General features: G+C 42.6%; 1 protein-coding gene across 1 annotated transcript in view; it reads left to right on the plus strand.

Annotated features, from left to right (window-relative positions):
* Positions 1-10,059: 10,059 nt before the first annotated feature.
* Positions 10,060-25,175, plus strand: part of TTC1 (tetratricopeptide repeat domain 1) — a 33,064-nt gene continuing 17,948 nt past the window's right edge. Inside the window, exons 1-3 of the mRNA XM_081137429.1 lie at positions 10,060-10,146; positions 11,180-11,536; positions 24,416-24,476. Coding sequence (XP_080993555.1) covers positions 11,210-11,536; positions 24,416-24,476 — 388 coding nt within the window. The 5' untranslated portion in view covers positions 10,060-10,146; positions 11,180-11,209. The remainder of the gene's footprint in view (positions 10,147-11,179; positions 11,537-24,415; positions 24,477-25,175) is intronic.

A 25,175-nucleotide genomic window follows, 5' to 3' on the forward strand; every position in this document is an offset into this window, starting at 1 on the left:
ATAGCTGCACAACACTGTGAATGTGCCCGATGTCACTAACAGTAAAAGTTTACCACAATAAAAAATTTAAAGTTAGCATGTCCTCATCGCCCCCTGGGGCCCCTAGTTCCTTCATCTACGCAAGGAGGAAGGTGATCTCGTTAGGACCCTCTGACCCTAATTTTTTAAGATGCCACAACTGCTCAGGTAGTGTATTTTGCACTCTGCCTGCCTGTGGGATGATTTAAGTAAAACCTAAACAGGCAATAATATGGAACCATAAAATGAGAATGTACTCTCTGCTTAGTCCCTTCTACTCCCTCTGATGTATATCACGTTGAAAGTCTCAGTTTGGTGCTAGTAAGTCTCTAACAGTCGCCAGTCTCCCTCTCTCATATATATATTTAAGTAAAGAGATAGCAGGCTTAGGCTCAGAGCTCAAATTTAATTTTACTATTTTATTTTCATCTTGTTTACTTTTACTGAAAACTTCCCTTTAGAGCAAGTGGCACTGGTATTATGCAGATGACATAAAATTTTCCTTTTAATATCATTATTATTAAGTGGAAAAGAATGAAATTATTTTAAAATTTATGTCAATAATAGAGGACCACAGAAATAGCAAAAACCACGATGTGAATATGCTAATGACTGAAGTGCGCTGTTCAATTACTGCTGTTACTGCTTGGAAACTGTAGCCCATCAAACCTTGAGAAATTACAGGCTGTGGACAAGTTCTGGCTAAGAACTCATATTGTACCAACCCCGGTGCACCCCCACCCTGTCACTGTGTCACCGCAATGGAGCAAGGGGGGCGAGCCAGAGAGGCCTACAGTTTGGAAATTAAAGCTGAGGAGACAGAAGCTGGCTTCTGGTGCACGGCCTCTCGAGCTGACCCTGAGGGTGACTGGGGATCTGCTGTGACTCCAGCAGGGGAAGGGATGGCCGGACAACAGGAGAATGCCTGGTCAGTCTCCCTTCCTCCTGAATCCCACCCACCCTCCAGAAGGGGGCACGTTGGCCACCCCTGAGCCAAGGAATTGCAAAAGCTGACTACTTGCTTGGTAAAAGGAGCAAGGGGAAAAACGGAGAGGTTAAGAGCACAATGTAATATTCTGAGAAATGACCCCGCTCATGTACTTCTAGAATTAAGTCAGCGTATTAGCAGCTCCGGCTGCCATAGCAAAATACCACAGGCCGGGTCGCTTAGAGACAGACATTTATTCTCTCACAGCTCTGGAAGGCTAAGATCAGGATGTCAGCAGGGTTGGTTTCTACAAGGCCTCTCTCCTTAGCTTGCACTGTGTCCTCACATGGCCTTTTCTCTGTGAGTGTGTATCCCTGGTGGCTCTTTTCTTATAAGGACATCAGTCGTGTTAGATTAGGGCCCCACCCTTATCTTCTTTAGCCTTCCTTCCTGGTAGCCTTGATCTCCAAATAGTCACACTGGGGGTTAGGGGTTTAACACATGGTTTTGGGGGGGATGCAGTAGTTCAGTCCATAACAGTCAGGGTGTGGGAATCTTCTGGAAGGATACACTGCACACTGTTAATATAATTTCTGGGGAGTGGTGCTCGGTGTCGAGTTAGTCCTATTCTTCTACCTGAAGTTTTAGAATGGTATTTTTTTAAAAAGATGACGATAAAAGGATATTAATTGAAAGGGGGTGACAAATTTTAGCCTGCCCAGTACATCTAAACAGGCAATGCAGCCCTGAGTGTTGAGTCACGGGCCTCACTCCTAGGCACCCAGGAAGCCTACGTTGCAGGTATTAGCGTGCCAAGTGGTCCCCAGTCCATCAGTGCTAAGGGAAAGAAAAGGGCCCGGTGGGGAAATAGAGCCAGACTGTAGGCCAGATGTGTCTTTAGGAACCTCCACTGCCTCTTTACCCTTTGACCCCCTGGGCCCCTGGGCTTACACATGCTCTGCACCCCCATGGGTCCCCAGCTCTGATGGCAGAAGGTCCAGCACAGTGGTCACTGGAGCGGGGAGTGGGGCGGGAGGGGGGCGCTTTGCAGCCCCCACAACCTCTCCACTCGCTTCCCATCCCACGTCTCCCCGTGAGGTCAGCACCGCGGCAGAGCCGGCATCTCCAGGGCTCGCGCAGGAAACCTGAGGAGTAAGAGGCTGCTTCAGTCCCTGGATTTATGTAAACCCCCTAATTGCCTCCATGCCTGTGGTTGTCAGCCACTAATTATTAGGTGTTTTGTCAGCATTTTCATAAACTGTTCCTTTCCGTGAGGCATGGTGAGCACTCACTCCAGGCTGAGTCGCCCGGGAGGCCTGTGCACCGGAGCTGCAGCCCCAGAGGGCTGGGGGCGGGAGGGGGGGGATTTTGCAGGGGGGGGGTGGACTTTGAAGCTGGGAGCCAGTGTGGGAGGCAGCGCCCTGAACAGCAATGCGCCGAAACAGGGATATGACAACATGTGCCTTTTCATGTGCCGGGCGCGGGGTTACCTCCTTTGTGTCCACAAATCTTTGCCAAGAAACCTTAAATGGTGCCCTCAGGCCTGAGAGGCTCAGAGGGGCTGGCACCCCGAGGAGCTGGGTGTGTCAAGGCGTGAGTGTGGCTCACATGGCAGACGCCAGTAGCGGTGGTTGGGACGGGTCAGAGGCTTTGGTTTCTCACCCGAGAAGCCTGGAGGTGGGCTGCCCGGGGGCAGAGGCCGCTCCACAGGGTCGGGAGCAGCCCGTGTCTCCTCTGATGTTTGCCTGCTAATGCGGCCGTGAGGTCCCTCTTCCCGGCAGGAGGGGGAGAGGGGCAAGAGCTAAGGCACATACAGCTGACTCTGTCCCCCTTTTAAGGAGATTTCCAGAAAGCCCTAGCTGTGTTTCTGCCACGAGTGCGGTCAGTGTCCTGCCAGGTGGCCGTGCAGGCCTGACTGTGCTAAGCGTTACTAAGATTATTGCATCGATTTTTTTTCCTCACAGCCTTGAAGGAAGGTCTTTTCAACCCCGGGGTTCCAGTTTAAGTCGCTTTCCCTCTCTGCCCCTCAGTTTTCTCCTTTGTTTTATGAGGAATTGGACTAGATGAGTCCTTCGCTCGGGGTCTCCAGACCCCTAGGGGGCCTCGGAGGTCAAGGGGAAGGGTCATGAGTTTGGATGGGGGGATAAATATTATATTATATTCTTGTTTTTGCCAACCTCTAGTTAAAATTGAGCATTTCCTTCTATTATGACTGTAGGCAACAGACCACAGAATCTTAGCAGAACCTGTGACTTTTTCACCAAAAGAAATCACAGATTTTTTACAGGGTATTATAGTCGTTGAGATATGTTAAAATAATGTTTTATTCTCATCACTACCTCAAAACTATGGCAGTTATTACACCTACCATATTTAATGTGATTATAGGTACATATATCTCAAAACTGTGATTTATGTCACAAAAATATTTTTAAATATTTCAGTAACTTTTTGCAACAGAATTTATTTTCTTCCTAATCTTGTGTGTTTTGTTTTATGCACTAAAAAAACATTTTTCTGAAAAGGGACCCATAGGCTTCATGGCCTGAAAAAGGAGCCCGTGGAACAAATGAGATTACCTCCTGGGCTAGGACGTCTCTCTGCCCCTCTGGCTGTAAATGAAACTCTGCCACTAGCTCTCACCGTCATCCTGAACAAGTCCCTTCAGCTCTCTGTTTCCTCAGTTTTCTCTTCTGTAAAATGGGAATATGCATGCTTTGTCTAGCTCAGAGCTGCTAGGAGAACCAAAGTAATCCACAGTAAGCACACTCAGTTGCAGAGCATATGCATATTCGGTTACATGGGGCCAGCTTCTGAAGTGCTAAGCAAATGCTGAATGTTATTAAATTATTCAACTTTAGCCCTATTTCCCAGAAATGCTGATGTTTTTCTATTACTTCTGGATAAATGTCCCGCTACACAGCCACATATTTGCTGACACCAGCAAATATTGGTGTTGGGATTGAGCTAGCGCAAAATTCAATAATAAAGAGGAAAATGCACCGTAAGTGCACCTGGGTGAACCTACTTAAGAACACGAGATGAAATGAGATTTCACCAGTGGGTCGTATAGCTTCAATTGTCTTATGCCCTCTGAAAAACTTGAGCCAATATACCATGGTTTAAAAAAGTCATAGATCAACAAGTCATTTTCTCTGCAGTCTCTAAACACAGGGATAATCGGACAAATGACAGGGAAGTTGGTTTCCTATTTCATAATCTGTGTCTTTAAAATATCCGTGAGTACTTATCAAATATTTATTCCTCTAAGAAGTCTGCTGAGGTGGCCATCATGAATTTTTTAAATAGCAAAGTAAAGATCTACAAATATCTGATTTGTTCAATTATGTTTTAGAAAGAACCTCAAATGATGTTTGGCATGTTACAGAATGCTTTTGGTCTTGAACTCAAAGACACAGCTGGTCAGCTTGGCCAGGAAAGATGGCTCCGAAACAAGCTGGTATTTTGATCAGTTTCCCCCATGATTTATGGAAATGCTTGGGATGTTTTTGTTGGAGAGGATGTTCTGTGCAATGGAAGCTCCCCCTTTTTCTGGCTTTGAGAGAATTTCAGTCTGATGCTGGGATCTGAGCTGTATAGAGAACCCAGCTAAAAATTAGGCTTAGGGGAAATGTTAATGCTACTGAAAAAGAACAAGTAAAGCCTACTTTTATATTTTTTAAAAAAACAACAAATAAACCCTGATTTTTATATCTTGGGACTAGTAAGAGATCACTCGCTCATTCATTCATTCATTCGTTCACTTGCTGACAAGTGTTTCTTGAGTATCTACCTTTGCAAGGCATTGTGTCAAGCACTTGGGATGTAAATGGCCCCTGCCCTAGTGAAACTTAAAGCTAATGTTCTAACATTCAAATATTTGAAAGAGAGGCTCTGTCCTAAGTATTTTACATATATTAATTCATTTATGCTTCCCAATCACCCAGAAGAAAAATACTGTTACTATCCCATGTTACAGGGAATCAGAAGTTTATTGAGCGGAAGGAGCTTGTTCTGAAACTTTATGGACTAGTCAGGGGCTGAGCTGAGGTTCAGTCTCTGCTCATCTGATGCCACAATCTTTGCTCTAAAACGGGTTGGCAAACTACAGCCCACTGGGCAAGTCCAGCCTGATGTCTGTTTTTTGTAAATAAAGTTTTATTGGAACACTTATTTGTTTACATGGTGTCTATGGCTGCTTTCACCTGACAACAGCAGTCCAGCAGTTGCAGCAGAGACCGCATGACCCCCAGATCCTAAAATATTCACTACCTAGCCCTTTACAGAAAACGCGTTCCAACTCTTGTTCTAAAACTCTACTTTCTAGCAGGAAAAAAGCACACACATAAGAGGTGAGTATAATAATTGGAAATAATCAAGTGCCATGATTCATGAAACAGATTTCTGTGGGAGAGAATAAATAATGAGAGCTGTGGGGGGTGGTTAGAGGCGTCCTCTTAACAGTTAAGCCCCCAGAGAGGAGACCCCCATGCTGAGATCCGAATCCTGGGCTCGGCTGCTCGCTGAGGAATTTATAGGTTACTTAGCTCCCCAAATATTCACTGCCTCTGCTTTGACCTGATCAGAGACCAACAAAGAAACCAGTCTCCTTTTTGGAGGGAAAAGGTGTTCTCCCCATTCAAAGGGAACCTGGGAGGATTCAGCGAGGGGAATGACAGATAAAGATGTTCGGCACCATGCTTGACACCCAGCCTCCCCTTTTCCTTCTGTACCCTGCCCTTGCCACCTGCTGGACCCAAATCGGCCCACTGCCTGAACTTGCAAAGGTTTGTACATCATGAACTCAGTGCTTTATGCTTCAAAATAGGCATGGACATTTAATATAGAAAAGCGAAAGTCGGATGGATGTTTCCTAACTCAATATATTGTTTGGTGCAGTTGATGAGTCCCAGGGGGGAAAATGTGCTAGCTCAGTCATTCCGTTTGTGGTTCGGGCACAAATTTCCTTTCTTGGCCCAAATGACCAAGGTTGTGGGGGTAGAGGGGGGCTGGGCAATCAGGTTAGCGAGTGCAGGGTGCTTGCCTTGGCAGCCTTCTGGAGGACTGCCTCCGAGACTCTCAGTCTCCTCTTTGCATGGTACCTTCATCCATCCGTCACCAGCATCAAAGGCCTCTTCTTTAACCAGGCTCTGAGCCATTTGCTTGACACTGAAAGACCGCTGAGTTTTCCTGCCAAGCATATATCCATATACGTTTTTAGAGATATAGATCACCTTCAAAGGCCACTTCTCCTTCTTGCAGCTAAGGTTACTATATGTGGGGTGTTTCTTAGATCTGAGCTCCCCTCCCTCTGCCTTCTGAGCTCTCCAACTGTATTGTGCACACTTGCTTTCTGTTTCTGTTTTGTTTTCTGGTATCTGTTTCTGTGGAAGTTTCTAGGCAAGTCACCCATCCTCTTCAAAAGAGGGGAAAACACACAATTCTCAGCACTTTGGAATAGCTGTTGGAAAACAGGGCCCCTCATAGCTAAGATGTTTTAGGGAATCCAAAAGCAAGATAGGTTTCACCTTGTCCTTGGACCAGACTCCTGTGCCTTTTGGGGAAAATGGATGAACTTTTGGATATTTGGAATTGTAGTGGCCATTCTGGGGAAACTGGGTTTTAGAGAGAGGATCTCAAACTTCTGGGAGACAATGGAATGCATTATTTGGTATTCAGAAGCTTTTTAGATACAAAATGACACCAAAAACAGCTTTAAAAGGATCCCTACTCTAAAAGTATGTAAATAAATATCTTCAGTAAGAGACTCTGGCCATCTGAGCAGGTAACCTTAACTTGGCCCATCTGCCAGAAACACAATTTGGATCTAACTATTCTATTGAGTTTGAGACATGGCTAAAAAATTTGAAAGATCTGTTTGTGTCTGTCTGTCCATTTATATATGTCTATGTATAATATAGATAGATATGTGATATTTTTCTACCTCCAGATGGTATTACCAAAATTAATTTGTAAAAAGCTCTATTCCATTGTTTTAAAGACAAACAAGCACTATATAAATTAAGTATACTCTGAGAAATGTAGGAATTAACCTAAATGTTTTTCAAGTTCACATTGTTACTGGGGAGATGATGAAAACCTCGAGGGGTTCTTATCTCTTGAGGGAAAGATTTCAGTCAAGAGACAAAGTGTAGCAAAGTAAGAAGGAATTTATTGGCCGCAGCAAAAATATACTTAGGACAGTGAAACAAGGAAGGTGCACAGAAATAACAGGAGAGCCCAGGCTGGGCTGCCTTCGCGCACTGAGAAGCCAGAGAGAAGGGGCCTTGGAGACAGGTTCGGGGGTAAGCTCGGGACGAGCTGCCGCTGCCCATTGCTCCCCTGGTTGCAAGCCTCATGGGGTCCTCTCGGAGGGGAGACTGGATGGTGCTGGCGTGCCACCCTAGGGGGTGCGGAGAGCTTGCCTGGGGACCTATATTTTCAGGGGTTTTAAAGGCTGGCCCTTTAGGGGAGGTCTTAGGGAAGGACCTCAATAGAATACTCATCAGCGTTATGCAGCTGTAGCAAACTGAGGTTTATTCTCTTAGCTTCACTTGTCCTTGGGTGTGGTTGGCAAATGGATTTCTGTTCTCTGTCTCCCTGAATAGTGTGATTTTAGCTATTTGCCCTCTGGCTGGGGAGGAGAAGTGCAAACCTTAAGTGTCCTTGGTTTCGGGAAGATAGGATTTACTAGGTGGCCACAGACTGCTGTTTAACTCTCTGTTTCCCTAGTCCGCTTGTCCTGGAATTTTCCGAGCTTTTACTATGTTTCCGAGCTATAACAACATGACCTGGGATAATCTTTGATAAAAGTTGGTTTAAGTTTGTTTAATAAAAACAGTCATGTCTTATTTGTTATCAATATTGAGTGTCATGCAAATGTACAACTTTCTCTACCTGGGTTTACTAATTAAATAAGCTCAATGTTACCTCTGTTACGAAATTCGTCAACAAGGAAAAAACTCGAGATGATGGTCAGCCATTTAATGTCTAATCCAAAAAAGCAAGTCATTTAAATAAACATAAATAAAAGGCTTATACATTAAACTTAATCCTGAGTACTCTTTCACTATCTGAATCATTTCCAGATAACATAAACATTCCCCAAAATCTCCTGATATGTTCCTGAGGCCTTCAGCCTCTCCTGTTTTCCTCTCTGAATGAACAGCCTCTTTCAACCGCCTAACTCAGATGCAGGCACACCTCCTGTTACTGTGCTTCACAGAGGCTGTGTTTTCTCACAAATGAAGGCAAGACCCTCCACCAGCAAAAAGTAATGATTCGCTTTATTGCCGTGGCCTGAAACCGAACCTGCAATATCTCCTAGGAATGCCTGTGTCTCGTTAGGGAACTAGGCCAGTGGCTGTTGGTTCTTCGTGGTGTAGAAAGAAAAAGTGTCTTTCCATTACCTCAGTAGTGCCTTCATCTTCCTCCCCACCCGCTCATGAGCTCCTGGGGATGTGGGATGTCAGGGACTCTGTCTCCTTTCCGTTTCCTGTTCTCAGCTCCTGTCACAAGACCTGTCACATTATTATATCTGACATTCATTAAACACTGTGTGCCATGCCCTGTGCTCCTTGTCTTCTAGATGATATCATTTCTTTCTCCCAGTAAACTTAATAGTTACCCATCCCAATTTATGTATTAAAATTTAGAAGCATTAAGTAATTTGCCCCAAAGTCACACAGCTAGTCAAGTGGCAGAAGCAGAATTAGAATTCAAATAATCAAATAACCCACCTAAAGCATTTCTCACAGCATGTGGCACCTCCTAAGCATACAATCAATAAATGTTAGCTACTAGAATTATCGGCCAAAGCTGAACAGCCAGTAAAGTAAAAAAGCTGACATTGTAACTCAAGCTTATTTTATTTATTTTGCTCCAAAACTCACCAGAATTTAATCAACAGGACTTCTTATAGGTCATAAGAGGCCTAACCACTTACATCTGTGAAGTTCCTGCTATTTTTAAAAATTAAGAAATATTTAAAAGTTTCAAAAAAATTTTTGCTACATTTTTAAGGTTTCCTTTTAGTATATTAAAGCTTTTGACTTACACAAAAACAGAACTGTAGGAATTACCTCATTTAGACATAAATAAAAGAGGCAAGTTTGCGCTCCTTCCTGAAGGAGCCCCTGCGGCTCTCTGCAGCAGGCTCTGTGGATTACAGAAGCTAAGGGCGCTCTGCTGCCACTGCCGCTGCCCGGCTGACCACCCTGAGGGACGTCTTCATTCCCAGCACAACGCCTGGGGGCTAAGAAACATTTCTTCTTTTTTTATATATATATCTTTCTTGATTTCAGAGAGAGGAAGAGAGAGAAATATCAAGGAGTCATTGATCGGCTGCCTCGCGCACGCCCCCTGCTGGGGGTCCAGCGCGCAGCCGAGCACGTGCCCTGACCGGGAATGGAGCCCCCGTCGCCGGGATCCCGGGTCGATGCTCAGCCGCTGAGCCACGCCCCCGGGCAGTGAACTTTTCTCGAACGGCATATGCAGGGCAACAGTTGGCGTTTGGTTCCAAGATCTCTTCACGCTTAACTATTACTGAGGACCACGAAAAGCTTTTGTTCATGTGGGTCATGCCTATCAATATTTACTGCATTAGAGATCAGAACTTAAATGAGTTAATAAATGCTAAAAAAATTTTAAGGTAACACGACACCCATTATATGCTAACTTAAATAAGCTTTTTATAAGTATTTTCCAAAACAAAACATAGGTAGTGAAAACAGTGGAGAATTCAGGAAAACTCCCCTGTGCATTCACGCGGGGAGTGTGGAAAAGGCAAACAACTTAGTAGCATGAAAAATGTTCTGCGTTAGCGGTAGACCCATTGAAAGGCACACTCTGAAGACCGTCAGAGGGAGAACTGTTTTTGGACAAGGTTCAGGCTTCAGGATTCCTCTTTACGCTGCCGGGAGGAGAGAGGCCAGAGCGAAGGATTATGGAGCAGAGACAGCCACTGTCTTTTCCTTTTCTCCTCTGTGCTAAAACGCGGAGTCTGGCCGTAACCCAAGATGGCCACCGCCACTCTTCTTTCAGTCCGTACAATGACGTCACATAGCGCCGGTCCACTACACTTCCCAGAATGCTCCGCCAACAGCGACGCCATTGGTCGGCGCCGACGGAAATGTACTTGCTGAGCGGAAGTAGAGGATCTCGGAGGCTGGGAAGGTGAAGCAGGGAGGACCTGCGAAGCGGTGAGTAAGCCCCTGGGTCTTTCTAGTCGGCGGTGAGGGTCGCGGCCGGCGGGCGAGTCGTTGGGAAGTGCTGGGGGGCTCGTCTGACTCCTGGGGCCTCAAACTCCTGCGTTCTTCCTGTAGACGCGGGAGCGGGGAGAGACGAAAACATTGCCGTGGAGGCGAAGTCTCCCTATTAAGATATTGCTGTTTTAAGTTTGCTTGGGACGAGCCTGTGCGAATTCAGGCTCTTGTCGCTACGCAAGGGTCGTTGGAGCGACTTGACTGCGACCGCAGGGGTGGGGCTGTGACCGTCTGACTCAGCTTCTCCCATAGCGGTTCTCAGTTGGCTGCACATTAGAATCACCTGAGACGCCTTTTTTCAAAATACAGATGCTCTAGCCCAACGTCAAACCAATTAATCAGAATCTGTGGAGTATAAGATCTGGGCTCACGCGCCCCAGCTGTTGTCTTGTGCAGCCAGGGCTGAGAACCACTCTTAGTGCCTGATTTTGACCCCCACGGGGATCCTGATTTGGACCACCCGCGCCAGGGTTCCACTGCCACTGTAATCTTCAGGGGCCCCATCTGATGGGTTGGGGTGAAGTTGATGATCACTGGGCACGGATTGCATTTCGAGTTCCACCAGGAACGTATTCTTGACCTTCGTGTGGGGTGCTGGAAAGACAGGGTGCATTTTATGTAGGACTTGGCTGTTCGTTCTAAATAAAGCTTTGGGTCACTTCATTTATCTTGCCGTTGTTTTAGCTTCTGCCTATTTTTTGCTGTTCCCAGGATATTCGAGCAGTGGAAAGTGGAAGAGTCACATTAAAATCCGTCTCTTTTGTTGCTTATAAGAAGTTCTGAAAGGGTTATCAGTTAAAATGACGTGTGGCATTATCTATGGGCTCGTGATAATCTACTTATATATAATGAATGCTAGTGAAAGGAAGTTAGGGTGTATTTTGAGCTTTGATGGAGAAGTTTGTTTAGATTGGATAGGATTGTTTTTTAATATAAGCAACTTTGCCAAACGTGTTTTCTCTTTTCCCAGAACCAGCTTCACCTTCCTGGCTGATTCAGCATGGGGGAGAAGTCAGAAAACTGTAGGGTTCCAGAGGACCTGTTCAATGGTTTGAAAGTTACTGATCCCCAGGAAGCAGAATGTGCTAGTCCTTCAGTTTCTAATCCCAAAGATCACCAGCCCCAGAGCAAGCTGCTTGAGGATGTTGAGGCCCATCCCCAGGAGGACCAGGGAGAAGAGGAGCACTTTCATGACTGCAGCGCCTCATTTGAGGAGGAACCAGGAGTGGCCAAGGTTGAGAACAAACCTGATGATGTGAATTCCTCTGAACTGGATGAAGAATACCTAATAGAACTGGAAAAAGACATGCCAGAGGAAGAGAAACAGGTAAGTATTTTATTTATTGCACATGATCTGCCACGTAAACTGCTTTTTTAAAGTGAATAAATGTGGCCGACACTGTGTCATAAACCGCATCACCTGTGGTTAAGATTAACTTACCTGTCTGTGTCTTGATTGCATTAGTAGTGATGCATCTGCAATAAATCAGCAGGATGGGAAAGCATAGAGTGTCTGCATAGCAAAAAATTTCCATTTCTTTTTCTTTGAACTTTGATTTTTTATATTCATCTTGTGTAATTCTTTTCTAACCTGTAAATGTACCTTTTAGCTTTTTTGCAAACTTATCTATGGTTGGCTCTTGAAATTCTTGTAATGGACATTGTTAGACTTTAGAATTGTGGAATGCTGCCTGTTTATATTAGCCCCTTGTTAGCAAAAAAAAAAAATGACTGCCTGAATGTCCTGGTGATAGTTTGGTTACAGAGGGGAGTGACTGGGGCTTGTATCATTTACGTAGCGTTCTCAAGGAACAGAATTGTGTATGCAGAATGATAGTAGCTGTAATTTGTTAAGCACCTAGTATGTGCCAGCCGCTGAGCTTAAAATGTTACTTGTGTTTACATTTGATCTTCACAACACGCCTTATGAAATGTATACTGTTAGCATTCCTCATAAGAGAACAGAATTCAGAGTGATAAAGTAACTTGCCCAAGATCATGTGTCTCATAAATGGCGTAACTGACTCTCAAACCCAGATATGTTTGATTCCAAAGCCAAAGAAAATATAATCTAGAATTTAATAACAAAATGAGCTGTTCTCCTACAAGGCCAATATACTAATAAAATATACACCTTCCTGCCTCTGCGCCCCATCCTTAACTGGGCGAGCTTTCACTTTTGGAGACAGAAGTCCTGGTGTCCTCCACATATCCTTCTGATCTCATAAACAAGGTCGTTTGAAAAGTTACCATGATATTTGAGCTTGTATGCAAAGAACTTGAACAAGACTTGTAGTTTAGCCCTGAAGAGCTCGCTCGCTGAACAGGTTGATTGATTGGTAGTGGGCCAAGATAATAAATGAGCAGTGACAGTGGGAGTGGGGAGGTAGCATGAGATGGGAGGAGCATCTTCTCTTGGTCTCTCCTTAGGCACTTGTCATTATTCAATCTTTTGGCTTTAACATACGCGTGCTAGCTTTTGTGTTAGTGTGTGCCACCAGAAGAGAATGATAAAGGGCAAAAATGAGCCAAGATCATAAACTACCTCAGCAGGAATGGCTCGGAAAAGTAAATCAAGTGCTGTTTGATAACATTAGGGAAATGGTTTTCCAGAAAGTGAATGTTTGGTTCAGCTTTCATATCACTGGTGCAGACTTTTTAGAGAAATGTCTGTTAAAAATGGTAGCAATTTTCTGATGCCTTAATATGTTTTGCCCTGGTATTACAGTGAATTTTCTACAGTGTCACCTGCTTGACAGTTGAGTGGTTTGGCTCTGATTTTATACGTAGTCTGCAAAATTTGCAAAACTTTTTGTGTTTCCTGGCCAGGAAATCACATTTTAAGTTCTAGAAATATTTAAAATTATGTTTATTGCCTATCAATTGTATATTCTTTCATTTATTTATTTTTAATCCTCACCCAAGGATATTTTTTCCATCGCTTTTCTGAGAGAGAGAGAGAGAGAGAGAGAGAGAGAGAGAGAGAGAGAGAGAACATCGATGTGAGAGAGACACATCGATTGGTTGCCTCCCACACATGCCCCGACCTCGGGGGCCAGGGGGGTTAAGCCGGCAACCGAGGTGCATGCCCTTGGCTCGCAATCGAACCCAGGACCCTTCCGTGGCAACGCTCTAACCACTGAGTAAAACCGGCTAGGGCTGTCAATTGTATATTCTAAATAGCACAATACTTTTTAAACCTTTAAAAATTTAAGTATAATTTACATATAGTGAAACTGTTTATGTTCTATTGTGTGCAAGTCATTGAGTTTTGACAGCTGTATGTAACACACCCTATCAAGAGAGAACATTTCCATTATGCTAGGAACTACCTTTGTATGCTTGACCATTCATTCCTCCTCCCAACCCCTACCAACCCAGGGAACCACTATTCTGATTCCTATCCCATGGGTTGGTTTTTCCTATTCTAGACTTTCAGTATAAATATAATATATTTATATATATTTTATATATCACCCCATATTTTTGCATAGCTTAATTTGAAATTTTATTGTTATATTGTTATATCTCCTAAAAGTAATGTTACAGTGATAGCTGTTATTTTATAGAAATGTAAACCATTAACTCCACTATGGTACTACTCTGTTAGCTATTTTTATGCTGTTTTGGTAAATGCCTTTGTGAAATTATTATTAGGAAACCAGCAAAACAGTTGAAGAAATGTCTCTTTGCTGCACATATGCTTAGGGTTTATAGGTAATTGGGAATAGGATACCTTTAAATTTGACTCTTAAAATGGACAAAGTTCAGATAATTCAACAACAAGAAAAGTAAGCACAAATGGCCCAAAAATGTGAAAAGACTTTAATAATGCAAATGTAAATGAAACATTATGTCTCATCTATCAGACCAGAACATCAGTCTGATGCTGACAAGAGGATATAGAAACTCATGCTGGGAGTTTACATTGCTACATCATTTTTATGGGATACAGGTGTCAAGTTTTATATGAACTTTTCTTTAGACCAGGGATATCAATAGAACCTTTAGCAGTGACAGGAATGTTCTGTATTTACACTGTCCAATACGGTAGTCACTAGCCATTGGCTACCACATTTTAACAGTCATCTGGCTGTTGAGCACTTGGAATGTGGCTAGTATAGCTGAGAAATAGGATTTTTAAATTTTTTATTCCAGTTAATTAAAATAGTCACATGTGGTTATTGAGTACCTTGCAGGACAGCATAGCTTTAAACCTCTGATTCTCTTCTAGTCGTTTAAGGAAGTTATTAGAGACATGCACAGATGTATATAAAAATATGTGTTGCAGCATCATAATTTTTGAAAATTAGAAATAATATTAAATAGAGGATATTGTTTTAAATATTTTTGGCATATTTATGCAGTAGTGTACAATGAAGTTATTAAAAAGGAGCTAAATCTTAGAAATGACATGGAAAAATGCCCATAATGTAATGTTAAATGAATTAAGTGATAATATGATTTGTAATAAGAAATATATAGTTGGTGTTTGTCCAGTTCTTGACACAGGATACCTAAAACCCTTGGAATTTCCTAAGTGATGAGAAGTAAAGGTGTATTTTATTCGTAACAAGCCCCTTTCAACCACACCTAAGTTAATGTTAACCAGGTAACTTTTGGAAAGCCCTAAGGATGAAGTCTGCCTGTCAGTTGGAGCTTTCAGCCCCACCTCTTGAGAGGGGAGAGGGGTGAGGGGCTCGAGGTTGAGTTCATCACTGATGACCCATGTCTTGGTCAGTCATTCTTACATAGTGAAGCCTCCCTTAAAAATCCAAAAGGATGGGGTTTAGAGAACTGAGTTGATAAACACATGGAGGTGCTAGAAGGATGACACATCCAGGGGCATGTATGTTCCCCATCGCACATGTCTTACTTTATGTATCTGTTCTATCTGACTGTTCTTGGGGTATATCCTATATAATAAACCAGTTGTCTAGTAAGGAAATTGTTTTCCAGAGTTCTGTGAGCCACTCTAGCAAATAAATTGAACCTGAGGATTAGGTCGTGGGAACCTCCAATAGGTCAAAAGCAGAGGTGAAAGCCTGGTCTTAGAGTTGGCTTCTAAAGTGGGGGTAGACTGGGGCCAGTCTTGTGGGGCTGGGCCCCTTAACCTGTGGGATCTGATGCTATTTCCAGGTGTGTAGTGTCAGAGTTGAGTTAAACTGTAGGACACCAGCTGGTGGTCCTCATAGAGTTGGAGTTGGGAGAAATGCCCATACATCTGGTCATAGAAGTTCAGCATGAGTACTGAGGGCAGAGATACATAGGTGTTAGGTTATAGAACAGTGACGGTTCATTTTAGTTAAAGATCTATGTGAAAATATGTTTATACATGAAAGTTTGGAAGAATAAACACCAAATTATGAAAAATGGGTAGCTTTGAGGGGTCTGATTTGGAGGGAGTTTGTTGTAAGATAGTTTTGTACTGTTTGCTTTTTTATAGTAAGCATGTGTTATATTTGTAAACAATAGAAGTAATTCCATTTTCAGAATATAAATAAAAATTGATTCTTGACAACCAAGATGGATTTTTTACCAAAAGCACGTAAAGCTGACCTTTGAGGATTTGGGAAAGAAGTGCTATCATAAGATCTACGTATTGCTAAAGGTTTCCCTTTGGGCAGAATCAGTATCAGTAGCCAAAATCTGAGGCTCTGGCTTGCTCAGTCGTTGGAGCATGAAACTCTTAGCAGCCTAAGTCTGTTATTCAAGCTGACTTGACTTGCCCTGTGGCTGAGAAGATAATCCACACTTAAGAGTGCCAATCAGCAGAACTCATAAACCAAGAGGAATTAAGGAAGAGAAGGGTAGTTAAGATTTGGTAAAAACAGGAAAAGTCTCTTAAGGAAAGCGCTGTGTGCGTGTGTGTTCGTTTCAGCAACAAATCTTAACTTTGTGGAAACCTAAATGTAGATATGACAGCCCAGAGGACTGGGATTTTAGCTGACATTTGAGGAGATTCTGGAAGGCTTGGCTGAGGTGAAGGACAGATCTGCTAGGAGATGGGAATTACTGTATAATATTATGACACAAAGATGCTTATAGTATTGGGACCTATAGAATATATTGTGGTGGTACTGATCCTGCAAGAGAGTCACCTTTTACGGACTACTTGTCACATTGGAATCCTTAGACCTCAGTGGAGTTCCCTGGGTAATTCTTATGCACACTAAAAGTTTGAGGACCACAGTCATGGGGCCTTGCACATAGTCTTTCTTCGTTAAATAGCTGTTGAATGAACAGTATGGTTATCTTTCCGTGAGGGCCAGTAATTGGTCTTACAAGTTAGAGATTTTGATCTCATTCACTTGTTCAAGAAATACTCGCGTTTCTTCCACATGCCAGACTTTGAGACCTGGAAGGGCACAGTGGTGACTAAGACAGTTTCTTTTCACTCGTAAGTGTATTCTACTTGGGAGGTATGCAAAAGATAAGATGAAGTGGTGAGGGTGGGAGGGTCGGGGGGATGGGGAAGACTGCTCCAGATGAAGGCCGGCCTCTCTGGGGAAGTGGCATTTCAGCCAAGACTCGGAGGGAACAGGGGAAAGATGTGTTAAACATGCCGGCTCTGAGGTAACTACAAGCTTGGTGTACCCTTGGCATGCAGGCAATGAAAGGGCGAGGCCAGTATCCGGAGCAGTGACTCAGGAAGAGGGTGAGGTGGTGAAGTGAGGGTCTGGTCACAGAACACTTCATGAGCCATGGTAAGGAATTTCAAGCTTGTTCCAAGTGCAATGGGAAACAGATGGGTAGTTTTAAGCCAGAGGAGATGGACATCATTTACATTTTACTAAGAGTGCTCTGGTGGTTGTGCAGAAAATAAAGGGTGGGGATATTGAGACCATTAGGGCCTAATGCATAGCCTGGGCAAGATGGTAGTAGCCTGAACTGTGGATCAAGTGGACAGAAGTGAGTGATTTCAGGACACATTTGGGAGGTAGAGTTAACAAGACATTTGGGAGGCTGGGTGGATTCTGTTGGGAGGGCAGAAGTGAGAAGGAATCCTTGGCTTCAGCTCCTGGATGGCCGGTGATGCCCTTCCAGATTTGGTGAAGATGGAGGAACTTGGAGTTTCTCAGGGTCCTGGTGATGTAATTCTTGCCTGAAAATGAAAAACCTTTTTTTATCTGGAAGCAAAATGCAGATTTAGTCATTTTCATGGGTTTGCTCCCTGGTGCCAGTTGTTTCCACATGGAGTTCATTTACACATAGTAGATACATACATAGATCCACTTAAGTAAGGGATACAAAAGCCTTACTTGGTGAACATGCATCCAAAGCACATGGTATCTGGATTTTAAAACATTTTCCTTAGGCTCTGAAAAGGTAAAGGATTGTTCTTTCCTCTAAGGCTGTTTATTTTTTAACAAGGAACCATTATTGAAGTATTGGTTAGAACAGAAGTTTTATACCCATCCTTTATCTTTCTCTTTTTTTCCTAAATCCTATGTTACTTGATTCTTTTGATTTCCATGTTTCTGTTACCAGAAAGGGGACCTGGCCCTGAACCAGGTTGCCTAGGACCAGCTGGTGGTGTGTGGGTTATTGACTTCATGCAGGAAAAGGTTCACAGCACAAGTGCAGGTGAATTTTAGAGGACGTTTATTAAAGCTGGGGACAGTGAAACAAGGAAGGGCTGGGGAAATGGCCTAGGCTGGGCTGCTTTGGCTCACTAAGAAATCAGGGAAAAGGGGGCTTTGGGGGCAGGTTCAGGGGGTTTGCACAGGATGTGCCTCCCTTTTCCAGCCCTTTCGCAAGTAGGTGCCTTTTTTAAGTCTCCTTTTTACCCAGATGTGATTGATCTCTGGTGACCATGCTGGACTTGTTTTATTTTGTAGCAATTACTTTACAAAGCTGCAGGAGGGCAGCAGAGAGCTGCTGATAGATTTGCAATATGGAAATTGCTGATGTGAACCTCTTTCTTGGCTTTCTCCCTGTTGTCTATTAAATACATGCTCACTGCAGAATTATTTAAGAGAATATTTTTAAACATATTTAATGTAAGCTTTTGTCACTGAATAATGATAGAAGGCGTTTTCACTTGTAAGCTACAAGTCAAGTATGCTTTTGTTGCATTCGCCGACCTAAGTGTAGAGGACATTCCGAGTCAGCCACTGCATTGAGAGGGCCTCTGGTCGAGAGCGGGGGCTTTATGGTTGGTACAGAAATGGAGCAGCACCTTCTGACGTTTTTGCCAGGTTCCACCAAGATTTAAAGTTGTATCACTTGGCATCCTCGCTAGGTTTTGAGCCAGTTAGAAAGCTGTTTCCTCACACCGAGTTTAAAGTGGAATTAACCTGTGTTTTTTCCTAGTACTTGTATGGTTTCACTTTTTACATTTAGACCTCCAGTCCGCTTGGAGTTTATTCTTGTGTGTGCTGTGACATACAGCTCTAATTTTACCCTTTTCCAAATGACCAGGTTGTCCCAGCACCATTTTTGAAAGTCATCTTTGCCTCAATAATCTAACTATGCCCGGCCGGGGTGGCTCAGCGGTTGAGTGTCGACCTAGGATCCAGGCAGTCATGTGGGAAGGAAGTGAAAGGTGGCCCTTGAGAGGAGATAGGGTTTGTGCTAGACTTTGAAAGGGGGAAAATTTGGTTTGGACGGTTGGGAGGAAGATGGTGGACGAGAAACATAAGCATAAGCAAAAGGATGGAATGAAGACTGAGCATGGTGAGTTTTGAGAGACAACAAAGAAGTCAGACTCTGTAGAAGAGAGGACTTGTGTGGGGTAGTAGCAGGAGATGGGGTTGAGCAGGTCGGAGTGGAAGTTTGATGTAGTATACAGGCTAGATTTCTGAATCTTGATTCGCTTACCTGTAAAGTGGATAGTTAAATACCATCATGCCCACCTCTTATGAGCTAATGTGTGTGACAGCAAATTTTAAGCAGTGAAATGCTGTACTGGTGTATGTTACGGTGAACTCTGAATACCAGGCTGAAGTTTGCAGTTGTGGTAATAACTGTTGAAATAAACTCCATTTATCGAGGGCAGCGTCTGTTTGGGTATTTCCTTGATGGTTCCTACGCTGGTTTTACAATGCGGAATGATGTCACTGTTTCCCCTGAGTTTTCAGTGAAGGGTAAAGAGCCCTGTAAAGTTCTTGGGTTCCCGCTGTTATGGAGATAGAATTCTAGAGCAGATGTTTCCCTGTGAGGCTCTGGAATGTGTTAAAAGGCATTGTTGAGGCCTGTGATAGGCTCCCAACCACATTAGACCGGAGCCTGGACAGATCTGCACCTGATAATGCTGCAGAGTAGCAGTCATTTCTGTGACTGCTTCTGGCACTTAGCATGTTAAGTAGGACTTGCACACTATAAAATCTGTCCTTGGATTCCAGTACCATTACACAGTGTGCGTGCCATCCTTTGGAGAAAGACTGTTCCAGCAGCAGAATAAACTCTTGTCTTTGTACTGGGATCAAGTTAGTCTCTTGGCACAGCTGGGAGATAGTGCAGCTTTCTCTTCAGAGTGCTATTTTTAGCTGTTTCCAAGGAGATGTTCAGCACGATATCGATAATTGCATTAATCCTCACTTTACACAATCTGTGGAAGCCAGCAGCTCCTTTCCAGTGTTTATTGCTTAATGGGTCACCAAGTTGTGATTGATCAGTCAAAAAAATAAAATGCCTTCCCAAGAATAATTGGCCTTAGAAAGATGTTCTGGAGCCCTTTTCTTTGCCAGTTCAACTTTTAGTCCCAGTTATAAAGACACTATGCACTTTTCTTGGGCTGGCTGCTCAGGTTGGCCCTTTATCAGTAATTCCTTCCGCGTGTACCTTGGATCTAGGCTTTGCCCAGTGGGGTCTTAATGTTCTAAATTTACTAAAGAATGATTAATTAAACTCTTACACACATGCTAACACACACTTCCCAGGAGCTGGCCTTGTAGGCTGAGTGATTCATCTGTGGTCAGAACATTCCTGATGACTTGGCACTGGAGAACAGATTTAGATTAAAAAAGTGGCTTGAGATTAAAGTAGAGGAGATTGGAATTTGTTAAAGGATGGACATTAAACTCTATTGATGAGTTGACCTGTAAAGAATTTTTGTTTTGGTTTGGTTTGTTTTTTTTAAAAAGTCCTATAATTTCATGATGCACTTTTTTTCCAGGGGAGGGGCATGAGAAACTTGCATTTCCCCCAACTTTTTAAAATACATCTTTATTGATTTGAGAGAGGGGGGGAGAGAGAGAGAGAAACTTCAGTGATGAAAGAGTCATTGATCAGCTGCCTCCTGCACGCCCCCAACCGGGGATGGAGCCCACAACCTGGGCATGTGCCCTGACCGGGAATCAAACCGCGATCTCCTGGATTCTAGGTCGATGCTCAACTGCTGAGCCACGCCTGCCTGGCAAGAATTTTTGTTTTTGAAATAACATTTTAAAATATATTAAAAGCCTTTAAGACCTGTGATGTATTTATTCATGAAAATCATATAATTTTCTCTTTTAACTTAGTAACATGTTACCTTGCATTGATATATTTTCTAATGTGAAACCAACTTTTCATTTCGCTATTAGAACTTTATTGGACAGTGATGCATGGTGTGTGAATTTAAAGTTAATGAAATGAATCACTAATATTTATAGTGTTTTATTTTTACCTTAACTGAAATTGTTTTGTAATTTTTTAATTTATTGGGATAACATTGGTTAAAAATATTATGTAAATGTTATATTTCAGATGCACAGCATTATAATTCAATATCTATACATTCTCTTACTTTTAAAATTTATTTTATTTTATCCTCACCGGAGGATATTTTTCCATTGCTTTTTAGATAGAGGGAGAGGGGGAGAGAAAGAAACATCTCAATGTGAGAAAGACACATCGATTGGTTGCCTCCCACATATGCCCAGACTGAGGTCAGGAATCGAACCCATGACTCTTCGGTGAGTGTGGGCACGCTCTAACCACGGAGCTCACTGGCCAGGGCAACATTTATGTACTTTTGCATGCTTACCCCCAAAAGTGTAGTTTTCGTCCCTTGTCATATATTTGGTCCTCTTTACGCACTCTCCCCTCCCCCTACCTCCTTCCCCTCTGGTAACCATCATTGTTTTGTGTAAGAATGAGTTCGTTTTTGTTTTGTTTGCTCATTTGTTGCTTTTTGTTTTGTATCCTACGTGAGTAGTCATACAATTTTTGTCTTTCGGGCTGTTGCAAATGGCAGTGTTTCATCTTCTTTATGGCCGAGTGGTATTCCATTGTCTGTATGCACCGCATCTTCTCCACCCAGTCACACAGCAGTGGGCATCTGGGTCGTTTCCATGTCTTGGCTATTGTAAGTGTTGCAGTGAACATAGGGGTACATATATCTTTATGAGTGTTTTCAAATGTGGGTAGTAGATACACAGAAGCTTGCTGGCTCGTATTGTAGCTCTAGTCTTAATTTTTTAAGAACCCCCATACTGTTTCCACAGTGGCTGCACCAGTTTACACCGCCAGCAGTGAATGAGGGCCCCTTTTTTCTCCACATCCTCTCCAGCACTTGTTATTGGTCCTTTTGATAATAGCCATCCTAACAGATGTGAGGTGAATCTCATTGTGGTTTTTATTTGCTTTTCCCTAATAACTTAATGATGTTGGACATCTTTTTCATGTATCTGTTGGCCATATGTATGTCTGCCTTAGAAAAATGTCTGTCCAGGTCATCTGCCAATTTCTTCATTGGGTTTTTGTTTTTTGCCATTAAGTTGTATGAGTTTTTCCAATATATTTTGGATGTCAACCCCTTATCTGATACATGATTTGTAGATATTTGTGGATACCCATTCAGTAGGTTGCTTTTTCATTTTGTTGATGGTTTCATTTGCTCTGCAAAAGCTTTTTAGTTTGATGTGATCCCACTCACTTATTTTGACCTTCGTTGCCTTTGCTTTTGGTTTCAGACTCAGAAAATCAACACCAAGACTTTTTAGTTAAGGAGCTTACTTCTATTTCCTTCTAGGAGTTTTATGGGTTTAGGTATAACATTCAGATCTTTAGTGCATTTTTTAAATTGTTGAGAGTATTATAGATGTGTCCCCCATTTCTCCCTTTAGTGCATTTTGAGTTAATTTCTGTGTATGGTATAAGATGGTGGTTCTGTTTCATTCTTTCACGTGTGGCTGTCCAGTTTTCCCAGCACCATTGAAAATACTGTCCTTTCCCCATTGTACATTCTTGGTTCTTTTGTCATAAATTAATTGACCATGTATGCCTGGGTTTATTTCTGGGCTCTGTTCTGTTCCCTTGACCAATGTATGTGTTTTTTATGCCAGCACCATACTGTTTTAATTTTTATAGCTTTGTAATAGAGTTTGAAATCAGACAGCATGATGCCTCCAGTTTTGTTCTTTCTCAGGGTTGCTTTGGCTATTTGAGGTTGAAATAACTTTTAACTAGATTTATTACGGGGTTTTCTTGGCTTATGCATCCGACCCCCCCTTTATACTTGGAGGAATTTTTTTGTATTGTAATCTTGTTAAGTGACTGTACCCATGTCCCTCAATCCGCTCTCTGACAGCCAAGGCATGTGAACTACACTTGGCTCATTTGATGCTTCTGATCAAGACTTTGAATCTAGGTGTAGCAAAGAGGGGGGAATGGTTAGGACTCATTTGCTCCTATTACAAGCCTGTCTTCGCCAGACTTTTCCACTAAAAGACACTTAGTGTCTTCTTGCTTCTTGACTTAACAGAGCTGCCTTGATATCTGCCTGTTTTCTAAGCTTGTATTTTAGGCCTGTCATGGATTCTATGAGCCCCCACTATCTCTTCAGTAAACCTCCCCCCTTAAAACTTTTTGCCTAAGATAGTCTTTGCTTGCATCCAAAAATGCTACGCAATACAGTAGAGAACATTATAATCCAAGCACCTCCCTCCTGGGTAGTAGTAGGTAAATGTGGCCACATTCTTATATTTGAGTCCCACCACCACCTCCCATTTTATTTTTTTCTCTACTCCCTTAGAATAGCCCTTCAGATATGTTATATCTTAAAATGAATTGTCATTGTATCTGCTGTGCATCTGGCACTTAGTAGCTACTATAAAAATTAGATTTAGTTTATTCCCTACCCAGCTTTTCATTTCTTTATTGAGATTCATCAAGTGCTCTGTTTCATCGGGAGTATAATAATTAGGTGTTTAGGAAGCGCCCAACAGCATATTTACAAATCTCCAGAGACATATTTTTACTTTGGTTCCTAATGTTAAGAGTATCAGTGGTTTAGGCTCCAGGCTTCTCCTGTGCGTGAAATACCCTACTAACTGTATTTTCTCCCTTTTTGGTTTTTTTGTTTGTTTTGGGTTGTGTTTTTTTTTATTTAAAAAAACCCACAGTGTCCAAAGGTGGCAGGCGGGGTGACTTCTGTGGTTTTGCTTGTGTGCACTGATGTTCAGGCTGAAAGCACGTCATGTGCAATCGTTGCTCTCCAGAGTAACCTTCACTTGGCCTTTGAGTTTGATGGGTGCTCGGGCATCTGTGTGAATTTCTGAGTTGTTTGAAGAAGCTAAGAAAAGGGAGATTCATTTATTGGAATCTCTTCAAATTTCCTTGTGTTAAGCTGCTGGCAGCATGCTGCCCTGACCCTGCAGGCGAGGCACATCCCCCACAATGCACTCTGCCGTAATACCTGTGTCTCTGTGACACAAACCACAGTTTGTAGCTAAATAAGTTTTAAATTACTTATTTTACAGAAGAATCATAGCTCATATTTAGTGAGCCCTTATTTGCTAGGCACTGTATTGGGAGCTTTATGTATTTTATTGTATTGATCCATAAAAGTGTTAAAGCCTCATTTCTCAGATGAAGAAAATAAGACTGAGAAAGATCTGGAAGTTTTCCAAGATCATACGATTAATAAGCAGCACATACAGAATTTGAATTTACAGTGGTGTGTATACCAGTGAGTATGTTGTTTAGTTTCAGTCTGAGTAAATAGAAATTAAATGATATCTGAATTACCATTCTGTACAAAAAACAGAAACATAGGAAACCTAGGGTTTGCATTTTAAACACAGTCAGTAATGCGTTGGCGATTAGCCAGATGGTTATGTGTTTTTCTCTGTATCTGTTGGAGATTTAGATAGAACTGACCCAGTTCTCAAAAGTCAAGTTGCTGCTTGTTAACCTGATTTGTAAAGAAAGCCGACCATTTCGTTCACTTAAAATAACATTGTGACAATTATGTCTGTCATTCTCTGGTCTCTTTTAGAAAAGAAGAGAAGAGAGCACTAGACTGAAGGAGGAGGGAAATGAGCAGTTTAAGAAAGGAGGTAAGAGAACCACTTCAGCCCTGATGCCTTCTCACCTTCACTCTTTCTTTCGTAGAGTCTGTGGAGAAACCCCCAAAGAACATTTGGAAACAACTAGCAAATAAACTGCTCACAATGCAGCCTGCCTCCCGGCACTTGGAATTTTGTTTTTTACCAGGTTCAAATCGTTCTCAGCTGACAGCGACCAGTTATCATGTGTCTCTTGGCACAGGCATAGTTCTTCTTTTCTGTAATCCACTCTCTATAAATCCAGAAACGGAGGAAAACTCTTCAGCTGTGGCTTTGGAAATCTCTAACCTGGAATGTTAAAAGGCTCTTTGCTGCACTGCTGTAAAACCAGGGCCCCATTCCTCACTTTGCAACAGCACTATAAAAGCCAGCCCGCGGGTTCCAGCAGGGCCCACGAGGAGCTCTGCGGTACCTGGGCTGCTCTTTCCTGTGCCTCTTTTTTTGGTTGATGTAAGCAGAGAGGTGCTCTTCACATCCTTTTGGATTTTCTCTGTATGCTTCAGAATAAGTCCGCTCATTCGGATAATTTTGGGAAACTGATCTTATGATAGCCGTTGTCACATCTTAAAGGGTAGGTACTTTAAGAATCTAGGAGTGGGAACATATTTCCCTAGTTATTTTTAGGTTAAAATTTTTTTTCTTTTATCTTGGTTTAATCAGTCATCACCTCTTTTGTTCAAAAGGAACTAA

Source organism: Miniopterus schreibersii (genome assembly GCF_964146895.1).
Source record: "Miniopterus schreibersii genome assembly, chromosome: 4".
NCBI classification, from domain to species: Eukaryota; Metazoa; Chordata; class Mammalia; order Chiroptera; family Miniopteridae; genus Miniopterus; species Miniopterus schreibersii.